Source organism: Somniosus microcephalus, chromosome 9 (assembly GCF_052327205.1).
Source record: "Somniosus microcephalus isolate GS21.2 chromosome 9, FLI_Smic_1.0, whole genome shotgun sequence".
Lineage (NCBI taxonomy): Eukaryota > Metazoa > Chordata > Chondrichthyes > Squaliformes > Somniosidae > Somniosus > Somniosus microcephalus.
In genome coordinates this window covers 92,513,156-92,526,172 of record NC_140995.1, presented here as the reverse complement: position 1 = coordinate 92,526,172, position 13,017 = coordinate 92,513,156, and the positions used below count along the sequence as shown (strand labels likewise).

General features: G+C 44.6%; 1 protein-coding gene across 1 annotated transcript in view; it reads left to right on the top strand.

Annotated features, from left to right (window-relative positions):
• LOC147112526 (WD repeat-containing protein 35-like) overlaps window positions 1–13,017 on the top strand; it is a 90,903-nt gene that overhangs the window by 22,461 nt on the left and 55,425 nt on the right. The window contains exons 7-8 of the mRNA XM_085996858.1: window positions 2,287–2,319; window positions 5,868–5,928. Of these exons, the coding sequence (XP_085852984.1) occupies window positions 2,287–2,319; window positions 5,868–5,928 (94 nt within the window). The remainder of the gene's footprint in view (window positions 1–2,286; window positions 2,320–5,867; window positions 5,929–13,017) is intronic.

The window sequence follows — 13,017 nt, the reverse complement described above, 5'->3', positions numbered from 1 at the left end:
GGAGAAGAAAGCATCAGATGCCAGAAAATGACACAATGGACACAAATAATAAAATATATACACCCAAAGTGCACTTCTCCTGCCCAGCCCCCAGATCACCAGGATTTCCTGTCCGGAGCTGTACCTGCAGCTGCATGTTGGACCTCAGACATCAGGAACTTCTGACTACTGATGGAGATCGATAGCCAGAAAGTCTCGATTCCATCTAAAGATCCTGGGGGTATGTGGGGGGGGGGTGGGCAGTGTTGAAATTTAATAAAAATGGCTTTACCTCCTTTCTTTGGCCTGTCCCTGGGACTCCCATGGCTCCTCTGCACTGCAGTGGTCCAAGGCTAGCCCACAGCATCATGTTCCCTGGGCGTTCCTGCACTCAGGCACCCCGTCAGTGAATGATCTGAAAAAGGATGTGGGATGTCGGGAACATCTTATTTACATTTCTGCTTTTGGGCCTCTACCCTTTTTATCTGACCTTCGCATTTGGGGGGCAGAGGTCAGGAAAATTGGCCCTAATTCTTCCTTTGTAATTAGCTATTTTCTACTTTTGCAATTCACCAATCATATTAATCAAGTACTTTTCTCCCTAATTTCAATATTCTCCCCAATCACACTTATATCAAATCATAATCCAGCAAAGTATGAATTCTGAAAGATACAGCCTTTACTCCCTACACTATAAACCCTAAAAATAAAAGTTACCTTAGAAATGCAGTTTAAAAATCACACAAAAGTCAAATTTGTCCATTAACTTTGTTTGAACAACTTATTCCCCTATTCACAGGCAGCAAATGTATCTCTTAGTGCTTGTCAACATCCTGGACCACAAATTCACCCCCCTTCAGCAAAATTGTATTACATTTGTCTCTCCATGGATCCAGGACTGTATTTCCTAGAAATCATCTTGGCCTTTAGTAGAGTAAATCTCATGTGACTATTTCCACATCCCTCTAAATAAGCTTACTTAGAAGTATGTCTGCTGTAATTTGTTTTTCTATCTTCTGACCCCAACATCCATGGGTGCAATTACCAGCAGGATCTTCTAACATGACTACTGTGATCCACCCCCACTCCTGGACCTCTTCATGCTTGGTCCATGGTCTGCACCCTCCTTTGTTTTTGTGCTTTTTCTGGGTCCTTTTCTTCTCTTTCCCAAGGTAGTATCCCTAGCATGATGGGTCAATGCTGCAGGAAATGGGATGGAGAGAGAGGAGATAAGGTATTGCAGAAACAAACAGGAGTCATTAAACTGATGAGTAAAAAAGGGATGATGAAGGGAAAATGAAAAGAAAAGGAATAATGGAGCAGAGAGAGGAAATGACAAATGAACAGGGAGAGGATGAGGAAAAGCCGTATGTGCAAGAGGCACATACTGCTGACTGAACTCAGAAAGTTATTCATAATCATGTTACCAGCACCACTGATTTTGTTTAATTGCTCCTTCACCTCTGTCTTTGATGCACCTCGCTCCTATCAAATCAATCACTGTTTCCTGCCTCTGCTTCCCCAACTCCACTCCCTCGAGTCAGAGGGGCGCAAAGTGAGTGAAACCATTTGCAATGTACGGCTGCAGCGAAAAGGACAGACAAGTTAATGCGTTCCATTAGCAGAGGGATGGAATACTAATCAAGAGGTGGTGCATTTGTATAATACACTGGTTAAACCCCATCTGGACTACTTCGTGCAGCACTTTCCCATAGGAATTCGATAATTGCATTAGCATACAATGTAGGGTGGCAAAGATGACCAGCTTTCTGGAATTAAAATAATGATAGAAAGAGTAAGAAAATAGGGATAGTTCTTTTGAAAAGAGGAAACTTCAAGGTGACCTATTAGAGTTCACTGCTGGAAAAATGACTGAAGATTGAGGGATATGAAGGGAAGCTGGGACTGAGGTCAACCAAAAGGGGTCAAGTGACCTTTTCCTTTTCAACATTTTTTATTTATTCTGTTTAGAGGACCTGCAATGGAATATGTGCTCCGGCAATAGACTTTGTAAAATCTCACCGCTCCAATTAACTGGCCAACTATCTTGTGACTTATATATAAACCCATATAAATAATTATACACAGCTCGTGTTTTACAAACAAGAACTTCAGGACAAGACTGATGTGGTCTTATCATGAAACATTTACTTAGGAACATTTGCATAACTTCATCTTTATCTTATTACTTAATGTATGATGTATTAGCACCAGCAACTATAAAAATACTGTCAGCTTATTCTGTTTCATCACTTATCGCTTGTCACAGGTTAATTTGTTTTTTTGTTTATGTGCTGCACTTGAAAGGATGAGAATGAGATGGAGTCTGTAGTTGCTATGGTAAACCATTTCTAGAATTTATTTCAGTGTTAATAACTGGAATTTTCTGGGGTCCGGTGGGCGCAATTGGAGGCGGGTTGGGTGGGAAATTTGAAAAAAGTTGCAGCGGGTTGGGAGCCCGCAGTCATCCCGCCGCCATGCGCTTTTCCTTCGGGAACGTTTGCCGGTGCGGCAGTGACCCAACCGGCAGACGCGGGTGACCTGATTCAAATCATTCGCAGGTAGTTGTCAGACACCTGAGAGCCTTTTTCAGCCTACCTTTCGAATTTCCCTGGCTGCCCACGGGATTCACGCAGCTCAAGAACCAAGTCTGTCAGCCTGAGGAGGGAGTTGAGTGTCCATTGCTCCAGCTGATTAGATGCAGCATGAAATGTACTATAAAACCTCCCACCTCACAGCTGATCACTTTCCTCAGGCAGACGCTGTTGCTGACTACATTCCCAGCACACATTTAGCTTTCTACAGGCTGCGAGTGCTTCCAGCAAAGTCGCCATCCAGTCTCACCTCATTGTTACAACCTATCACACCATTGACAGCTTGTCCTCTGATGTCTACTTGGTCTGCCATCTATTCCCAGCATGGGTGCTGTTTATATTGTGTCACCTTGGTCCTCAGAATTGGACCAAGATGAGCCCCAACACCAGCAGCACTAGGCACACCAGCAGCACCAACAACAACACCACCAACCTTCTCCTCAACCATCTGATGCTGCACAGGACAGAGGGCATCAGTGCAGGGCTGCACCGTGTCGGAGGCGATACCCCCAACACAGGGTATATAGGCAGAGGATGAGCTTCCTCAACATGACTGAGCAGCAGTGCCAAAGAAGGCTCAGGCTATCGTGCCGGGTTATTGCAGACATTTGCACATTGCTGGGGCAAGACCTGCAGCCCAGAGGAGCGGGTTGACAAGCTTTACCAGTTGCTGTCAATGTCACTAGCTCCCTCAACTTCTTCGTCTCAGGCTCCTTCCAGGGATCTGCAGCAGACATTTGCGGCATCTCGCAGTTGGCCGCCTACAGATGCATCACACAGGTCACCGATGCCCTCTTTGACAAGCCAGCCAATTATATCAACTTTGTCACTGATGAAGCCAGTGTTACTGAGCAGGCTTTGCGACATCGACTGCACAGATGTGGTCATCAGGGCACCCCATCATAACCTAGGAGTCTTTGTCAACTGCAAGGGCTTCCACTCCCTCAGTGTGCAGCTCGTCTGCAACCATAGGAAGATCATCATGCATGTGTGTGCCAAATTCCCTGGCAGCTGCCATAACTCTCTCATCCTTCGCCAGTCCAGCCTCCCTCAGCTCTTCGCTCCTCCAAACAGACTTTCCAGCTGGCTGCTTGGAGACCAGGGCTATCCACTGAAGACGTGGCTCATGACACCCTTGATGAGGCTAAGTACTGAGACCCAGGAGAGATACAATGAAAGCCACATTTCCACCAGATGTGTTATAGAGCAGACAATAGGCATGCTCAAAATGCGCTTCAGATGCCTTGACAGATCTGAAGGAGCCCTTCAGTACGCACCAGCCAGGGTCTACAGAATCGTCGTGGTCTGCTGCGCCCTGCACAACATAGCGCAGCAGTGAGGATTAGCGCTGCATGAGGAGCAAGGCACTGAGTGCACAGCCTCTTCGCAGGAGGAGAAGGAGGAGCATCAGCTGGAAGACGAGGAGGAGCAGGAGCTGGAGAACCCGTGGGCCAGATCCCACCAGCACCGGAGCACATTGCTGCCCGGGAGGCCATGGGTGGCCTCATCATGTCCAGATTTACTTAACTTTACGCATGTCCACCCATATGGCTGCCACATGCTGCGCCAGGTTGGCACCACTCCACAGCAACACCATAAAAGACCCCTACAATAACCATTCCTTTCACACTGACCACCATTGCTGGAGGTACCGTTATGTCTCACCATTCACTGCAACTCAATAAGCCACTTCCAAAGATACACTCAAATGTGTCCAAGACAGGAAAGTGATGAGAATAAAGATTTTAATGGTTGACAATATATTAATGGAAACTTGACATTAACATTGACTAAAATGCCCAAGTGGCTACAATTTGTGAATCTACTTGTGTGTCATCTTTCTCCTCCACGTGCTTCTACAAGGTGCTACCCCTGTGGCTTCAGCAGAGGTAGAGGCAGCCTGCTCATTTCCCTGCTGCGACTGCTCAGACACTCTTGGCGGACGTCCTCTGGGTTTTGGAACCTCTGATGGCCCCGCTAAAGTCTGCTCCTCCTGCCACTGTGCAGGGCTATATGAAGAATGGGTACACATACCATTATGCATATGATGACCATTCAGTGGCTGATGACATCAGTCCCCATATGAGTGACTGATGTATGCCATGTGGCTGTATGATATGTAATTCTGTCACCAGATTGCTGAGATGTTCCCCTCTCTCCATCTACCACTTCCAGCTGCTCGGCCACTCCTGATACTTCCAACGCAGCTTCCTCTACTGCTGTGAGGGTGGCAAATGATGGAGGCCCACCTCCAGTTCTCTCCCTCTCTCATTGTGCGCTATCTTCTCCTGCAAGGAGGGAAAGAAGAGAAGGATGAGTGAGAGTGATAGAATGAGTGTAAGGAATGGATGGGTTACATCTTTAGAGGGAGACTATGATGGATTGGGGTGGCAATGCCAAGTGGCCTCCTTGTGTGTTGTTAGTTGGTAAGATTGCATTAGGATGAGACTGAGTGTGAGGAGTGGCTAGCAAGATGGGGATGTGATAATGTAGATAGAGAGCGAGGGATGGGTGGACGTGCAAGGTATGTTGGAGTGAGTAAGGATGTGCAGGAGTAGGGTTGGGAAGGCAGAGAAGGCAGAGGATGGGGATTTGATGTGAGGCACAGCAGGATGAAGTTGAGTGTGGCTTTGTGCTCACCTTTCCAGATCTAATGAGATGATTGAAACGTTTCTGGCACTGCACCCAGGTCCTCCTGAACACATCCCTGCTGTTGACCTCCTCTGCAATTTGGAGGCAGGCTCTTTTTGTCTCCTGGGGAGGTCTCTTCTGCCCATTGGAAGGGAAGAGGACCTGCACAAGCATATGGAGGGAGTCATTAGAGAATCTGGGTGCTGCCCTCTGCCTCTGTGCAGCCATCTCTCCAACTGTTTGGAGCAATCAAAACCTCCAGTGTGCTGCCTGCACACTCCTAGATGAACCTTCAAAAGCAATGTGACCATGGCTCCTTTAAGTATCCCAGCTGAAAATGCGTCATGGATGATGTAATAAACCCGCACCATTAACACACAGGGCAGGCTTAATAGGCCCCATTAGCGCAAAGCCGATTTCTGCAACAGGATGGAAGCAACAACAGGGTCGTGACCCGCCACACTGACTGCCCGCCCAGGTACAGAAAATTCCAGCCAATGTGTCTGTAATATCAGTATGTCTGCATTTGTATTCATTTTCACAGCATGCCGATTAAAATATAGGCAACTGATTTTGATTAAGCACCTAATGATACATTTTAAGATATACTTGATTATTTTTAAAAGCATTGCCATAATATCTTGTAATTTTCTCCTGTTTTAGTACGTTCTTGTGTTGTGTAATTCCATTGGAACTCCCTTGGATTCAAAATATATTGACATCGGTGAGTGTACAAATTTGATTTATGGATGAAATTATGAAAAATATTGTTTCAGATAGTGATTTGCGACCTTGAGTTCATTGTGTGCTACCACCAGAAAATTAGTTGCTGGATTGTTGTAAAAACCCATCTGGTTCACTAATGTCCTTTAGGAAAGGGAACCTGCCATCCCTACCTGGTCTAGCCTACATATGACTCCAGTCCCACACTGTGTGATTGACTTAATACCCTCGGGGCAAATGGATATAGGCAATAAATATTGCCTTGCCAGTGTCACCCACATCCCAAGAGCTTTTTTTAAAAAGTCAGTGTTTGAGTTTTGCACGCAACAGCTGCAGAGCTATTTATTTTCAAATTGATTTAGGCCAGATTGAGGTTACAGCAAGTAAACTTCTGTTTAAAGCCTAGAAGCCTTGAATTCCTGGATGAAGGCTTCTGTGGGGAGCTGATGAGGTGTTCCCTTGTGCTGCTATCGTAAGGGAAAGCAGCCTCTGAGGCATGCACATCAGCTTCTCCACTAGTACTGCAAAAATGATTCGGTTACCAGTGATCAGTGGAAAAACAGATCTCCTGGAATCAGAAAGATCCCTAAATTCCTGAGAGTCAACCAAATATCCGCGATGCTGCCTTGTATACTTTGAAATCGGGTTGACATTGATCTCTTTAGATGGGCCTCCAAGACCTGCAGTTCTTCTTTCAGTGCCACCCCATTGAGTTGACAGACTTGCCTGGATCCCTCAAAGTTTTTAGGGAATGTTTATAGATGTTCCTGCAGCTGACACTTTCTCCAGGCTGCTCTACAATGGGCTGAAGCCCTCTCGGATATTGGCAGACAGCAGGAAAGTGAACTCCACTGCTATTCCAACCGTTTATTGCACACCTTAGGAGAGGCCATAATCAAAAGTGCTGTTAACTTTGGTGTGCTTGAACAACATTGTGCTTTCTGGATCTCTTATAAAGAGTGTGCCATAAAAATCTACCATATGAATATTTTCATGGATGAAGTAATGTTCTGTAGAATTTGTTCATCTTTATACTTTGCTACTTGACCAGAAAACCGCAAAATTATCAATACTCTGTTAAAACAGTCTCAGCTGTGGTTCAGTTGGTAGCACCCTCGCCTCTGAGTCAAAAGGTTGTGGGTTCAAGTCCCACTCCAGAGACTTGAACACAAAAATCTAGGCTGACACTCCAGTGCAGTACTGAGGGAGTGCTGCATTGTCAAATGTGCCATCTTTCGGATGAGACGTTAAATTGAGGCCCCGTTTGCTCTCTCGGATGGATGCATAAGATCCCATGGCACTATTTCGAAGAAGAGCAGGAGCGTTATCCCCGGTGTCCTGGCCAATATTTAACCCTCAATCAACATCACTAAACCAGATTACCTGGTCATTATCACATTGCTGTTTGTGGGAGCTTGCTGTGCTGCCGCATTTCCTACATTACAACAGTGACTACACTTCAATAAAAGTGCTTCATTGGCTGTAAAGCGCTTTGGGACGTCCGGTGGTCGTGAAAGGCGCTATATAAATGCAAGTCTTTCTTTCATTAGCCTACTAATCTGATATGTTATTTGGGTTCAAGTGACAGATTTAAAAATCCTTTACAGGATAAGTAATATGAGTTATCTGAACTGTTTATACACGCAAAGCAAGAAAACCCTCAACTGCATGTCTTTCAATTGGGGATTAAGGTATTTGAGGGAGATGGCTGTGCATTTCCATGTAAAAGTAGATGACTAGAAAAAAAATTAAAATAGCGTACTGTAAATGTTTCTAGGATGTTTCAAGTGCTGAATATGTGTCAGCAAATGCATTTACTCCCAGAATGTTTTACTTAAGGGCGGGAGGATGCTGAGGATACTGTAGTAGAAATGTATGGAGGAGTTCTTTTTCCTAATTTCTATAAAGTTAACAATTTGCATTATTATACATTTTTTATATTGGTGAGGCAGCAATTAGGTTGACACTATTTTCCATTGTGAGTTATATATCTATTCTTTTAAATCATGTATGTTTGAGCAATTAAATGTCAAAGCATTGGCGATTTGAACTTTTAGATTCAACCTAGAGAAACCAACAATATATTATGATATTTATATATTAGTGCAGTCTCATTTACTCAGTGGCATTATTTTATCTGCCTTGAAAGGCAACTGAGTTCTTCTGTGATGCTAATTGTTGCTGTGAGAGAACTATTTAGCTATAGACATTTCAGTAATAAATACTTTTAACTTGATTGAAAGGTAAATATGGTAGGTTGTGGTTGTTTTTAGTCTTGAGCTCTGAATGAGTTCTGTTGTCTCACTAGCCTATGTTTTAACAGTGAAACCTTTCATCAGCACATTACAGATGCAGCCAAGTATTCTTCTCTTTTTCTGTCTCAATGACATCCTGCAAAATTCTTTTTCAGTGTGGTAAGCCTTCCGTACACAAGAGCACTAAGATGTTGAGAAAAATTGATGTGTTTAGCTGACATAATGCTGGAAATAAAATGGTGTAAGATTTTTGAGTTCTCAGCCACTATACTTTACAGCCTAGCCAGCTTCTCCATTCAGACATACTTGGTGTCCAGCAAGCTGAAAAATAACAATTTTTTTAAGTTTGCTAGCATTCAAGAATAATTGATGACACGTACAAAATCTTATATTTCCTCCAGTCAGTAAACTTAATCGTACATTGGCAGTTTTTAAATACCTGAATGTTAACTTAAAAGTATTAGAACTTTGACTTTACTATTGATTCATTTTTTCCTCTGGTGAAAGATTTGTACAAAAATGAAGTTCTTTATATGAAGGATACAGTATTACACTTTTAGAATCAATTAATTTTATGAAAGTGTTGGTAACTTTTTATGTGGGTTTATTATTTTGAATTATCTTTGTATTTGCCAGAAAAAAAAGTAGTTTTAATAATTATTATACAATAAGACATTTCATATTAATTCATATTTTTTGAACTGTAAATATATAAAAAGCGTAAAATAGTCAGTCAACTCTTGATCAACAAAAAAAGCAGCAAAATTTAAAACAGTTCCCAAAATATGCAGACATTAAGCAGCATTTCTAATAATCACTTAATTGTAGAAGTAATTCTAACTTATTTTCGGCATCCCAATGTGCATTTGTGGGTCTAGAGGAGCAGTCTGATTTTATAGTCTGGCCTGTAAAGGTAATGTCATGACAGGATGAATCGGGATAGTTAGTGAGGCTGTATGCTTGTGCAATATTGTAGTCATAGGAATGGCTAAGTAAATCTTATTTTTAAAGTTAATTCAGCATGATAACAAATTTGTAACAGTTTTATATCAAATTTGTAGTGACCGTTACAAGATATCTTGCCATATAATAGGCTCTAGACTAACTGGAAAAAATCTACCACACATTACATTATGCATTAAAGATGTAAAATCCGGCTACTGATAAAATATGAATATTAAAAAGAAATTGCTTTACTGTGATGGCTATGCAATTGTGATGAATATCTGGTATTGAGTGTTGGTGAAGAAAGTAATACATATTCTTACATGATTACCTGAAACGCATATTGTTACCTGTAAAAGCTGGCCCTTAAATTTTGATTCCAGAAAGAAGTTAGACTTACTCCTTCATTATTAGAAATGTCATAATTTTTAGATTTTGAACAATACAGTAAAAGATAGTCACACAAAAAGTATCCAGTGAGTTTATTTGAGAAAATGACAGAAACAAGTTTGTCTGCTGGATTATTTACTAACTTATAAGTTCAACTCAGTAGAATGTCATCACTCATTGTGAAGTACTGAATCAGTGCTTGAAGCCATGTCCTTGAGGAACTTGAAAGCTGGTATGGCTTGGCTGCCCCCACACATGCAGTAGATCAGCAGCCTGAGACGGGCCCTTTTGGGGGCCCTGCTTACAGAGTTCTAGAGCCACTTTGATCCTAGGAGCCTCTCGCTAACATCAGTTACCAGTCATCTGCCTGGTTTCTGTCAGAGCCTAGCACTGAGAAGAAACATGAGAATAGACAGGAAAGGACAATGCTTACCTGGTAATTGGAAGGGCAAGCTCTGTGGGCAAGCACTATCGGGCGCATTTGTATTTTTGATCAATAAACCTTTTTTGGTACAGTAAATACATTGTGCAATTTATCTTTGATTTGTGAGGTCAAAGTACGAAATTTTGATTTGTGAATTCGAAGTAAGAAATATGCTGGGGAACCAATAGGGTGGCCCTGACCTTGGTATGGATTCTGTTAGATTCCAGAGAATGGGAAAGATGGTGGGAGGTGAAGAACTGGGCAGGCTGGTGGGTGCTCAGGAAAATGCTTCATCGATCAAAGTTGAATTGGCCCTTACAGATGACAATAGGCCAGTTGATGGTGGCTCCTGGACCTCTTCAGCCTACTTTGGGATCTCCTCCTGCTTATCATCAGAGGACTTTTACTGATGCTCGTTGAGGTGGATACCTCATTCTATGGCGGGTTGTGAAGAATGCAACAAATGGCAGTAATCCTCGAGACTTTTCCAGGACTGTATTGGAGGACCCGGCCTGATCTGTCTAGATAGCAGAAGTACTGTTTTAGCATGATTGCGATTTTCTCGATTTATACTCGAGTGGGGGCACTGGCTTTATTATACGTTTGCTCCACTGCTGTTGCTGGATGACGGCGAGTAGCCCTGGTCCTCCAATACCTAGCACTTCATGCTCCAGCAGCCAGTGAATAACAGGGGTGCAATCGATTCCCTTAAAATGAAGGAATCTGACATTCATTTTTATGGCGATGGTTGGTTTGGAGAATGCAACCCATGTAGGAAAAACCTAGGGGGTGATTTTGCCAATGGGGAGCTTTTGGAGGCGGGCTCCCACTTGTTGGGTTTCAGTCCCGCCTCCAACAACTTCTGGCCAACCCACGCTATTTTCCCTTGATCGACCTTGTTAAGCCCGCCCTGCGGGCCTAGCAAGCCAATTAAAGGAAAGCCGGTTGCAGAGAACGTCAAGGTATAACGTTTTATTTGTCAAAAATTTTTGACAGATGAATTATTATCGTTTGACAGCTCTGTGAAGCTGTCAAACAGTGACATTCTCTGTAGTTTGATGAGGTCTTGAATTCAAGACCTCATCAAACATCTTTCTCTTGAAAAAATGAGATGGTTGTTACATCTGAGAATGCAACGGCCATCTGTCATTTCCAATGCGGAGGTGCGAGACTCTCCGCATACACACCGATTGAAGCCTGCAGGAAGAAACAAAGGTAAGTACACTTTTAATAACACTTTGCACTTACCTCACATACTCGCCTCTCCACACTTGCACCCATCACTTACCTTCACAGCACACTTTTGCACCCCCCCGAGCCCCGCAGACCCACTACTCATCTCGCTGACCTGGCGGGTTTCGGAGCCTTCGGGAAGCCTGCACTTGAGGGCAAAAAGGGGATAATCCTATTTTCTGCTTGTTAACTACCTGTTAACAGGCAGTTAATAGGCTTTAATCCCTTCCCGCCTCCTGGGAAGATGGCATGGAGGCGGGTTGGGGATGGGTTAGGCACCCGACTCAAATTCTGCCATTTTCCCAGCAGTCCCACCTCCATACCCACCTCCCCAGGGCTGGCAAGATCGCGCCCCCAGGGTGCAGGCCTACTGCTCCATGGGGCAGTTAATGTAGTGGTTGGCTCTGACGAACAATACATTGGTTACTTGCTGAATGCACCAATGCACTGGCAACAGACCAATGCTGGCAGTGCAAGCAGTAGCCCTCTGGACATTCTCCCCTCCCACCCCCACAAGAATCATTGCTGTGATGACCTTGACACCCAGTGGTACTCTCTCTCTCTCTCTCTCTCTCTTAGGCAGTCCCTCGGAACCGAGGATGACTTGCTTCCATGCTAAAAATGAGTACTCAGGTGACTGATGAGTCCAATACGGGACCTACAGTCTCTGTCACAGGTGGGGCAGACGGTGGTTGATGGGGCGGGTGTTTGGGTTGCCGTGCGCTCCTTCCGCTGTTTGCACTTGGCTTCCGCTTGCTCTCGGCGAAGAGACTCAAGGTGTTCGGCGCCTTCTCGGATGCTTCTTCTCCACTTTGAGCGGTCTTGGGCCAGGGATTCCCAGGTGTCGGAAGGGATATTGCACTTTTTCAAGGAGGCTTTGAGGGTGTCCTTGAAGCATTTCCTCTGCCTACCTGGGGCTCTCCTGCTGTGTCGGAGCTTCGAGTCGAGCGCTTGTTTTGGGAGTCTCGTATCGGGCATGCGGACGATGTGGCCCATCCATCGGAGCTGATTGAGCATGGTCAAAGCTTCGATGCTGGGGATGTTGGCCTGAGCGAGAACACTGACGTTGGTGCGCCTATCCTGCCAATGGATTTGCAGGATCTTGCGACGGCAGCGTTGATGGTACCTCTCCAGTGCTTTGAGGTGCCTGCTGTACATGGTCCATGTCTCTGAAGCGTACAGGAGGGCAGAAATCACTACTGCTCTGTAGACCATCAGCTTGGTGCTGGGTTTGAGGTCCTGGTCTTCAAACACTCTCTTCCTCAGGCAACCGAAGGCTGCACTGGCACACTAAAGGCAGTGTTGGACTTCATCGACGTCTGCCCTTGTTGACGGTAGGCTCCGAGGTATGGAAAGTGGTCCACGTTGTCCAAGGCATCGTCGTGGATTTTGATAATCGGGGGGCAGTACTGTGTGGCGGGGGCAGGTTGGTAGAAGACCTTTGTCTTACGGATGTTTAGTGTAAGGCCCATGCTCTCGTATGCTTCGGTGAAGGTGTTGACGATGGTTTGGAGTTTAACCTCGGAGTGTGCGCAGACGCAAGCATCGTTTGCATACTGTAATTTGATGACGGGATGGGCCGACCTTGGATCTGGACTGGAGGTGACAGAAGTTGAGCAGTTTCCCGTTTCTTCTATAGATTAGCTCCACTCCAGCGGGGACTTACTGAGGGTGAGATGGAGCATTGCAGCAAGGAAGATCGAGAAGAGCGTTGGTGCGATGACACAGCCTTGTTTGACCCTGGTCCGTACGTGAATTGAGTCTGTGGTGGATCCGTTGGTCAGGATCACGGCTTGCATGTCATCGTTAGGCAGGCGGAGGATGGTGACAAACTTTTGGGGGC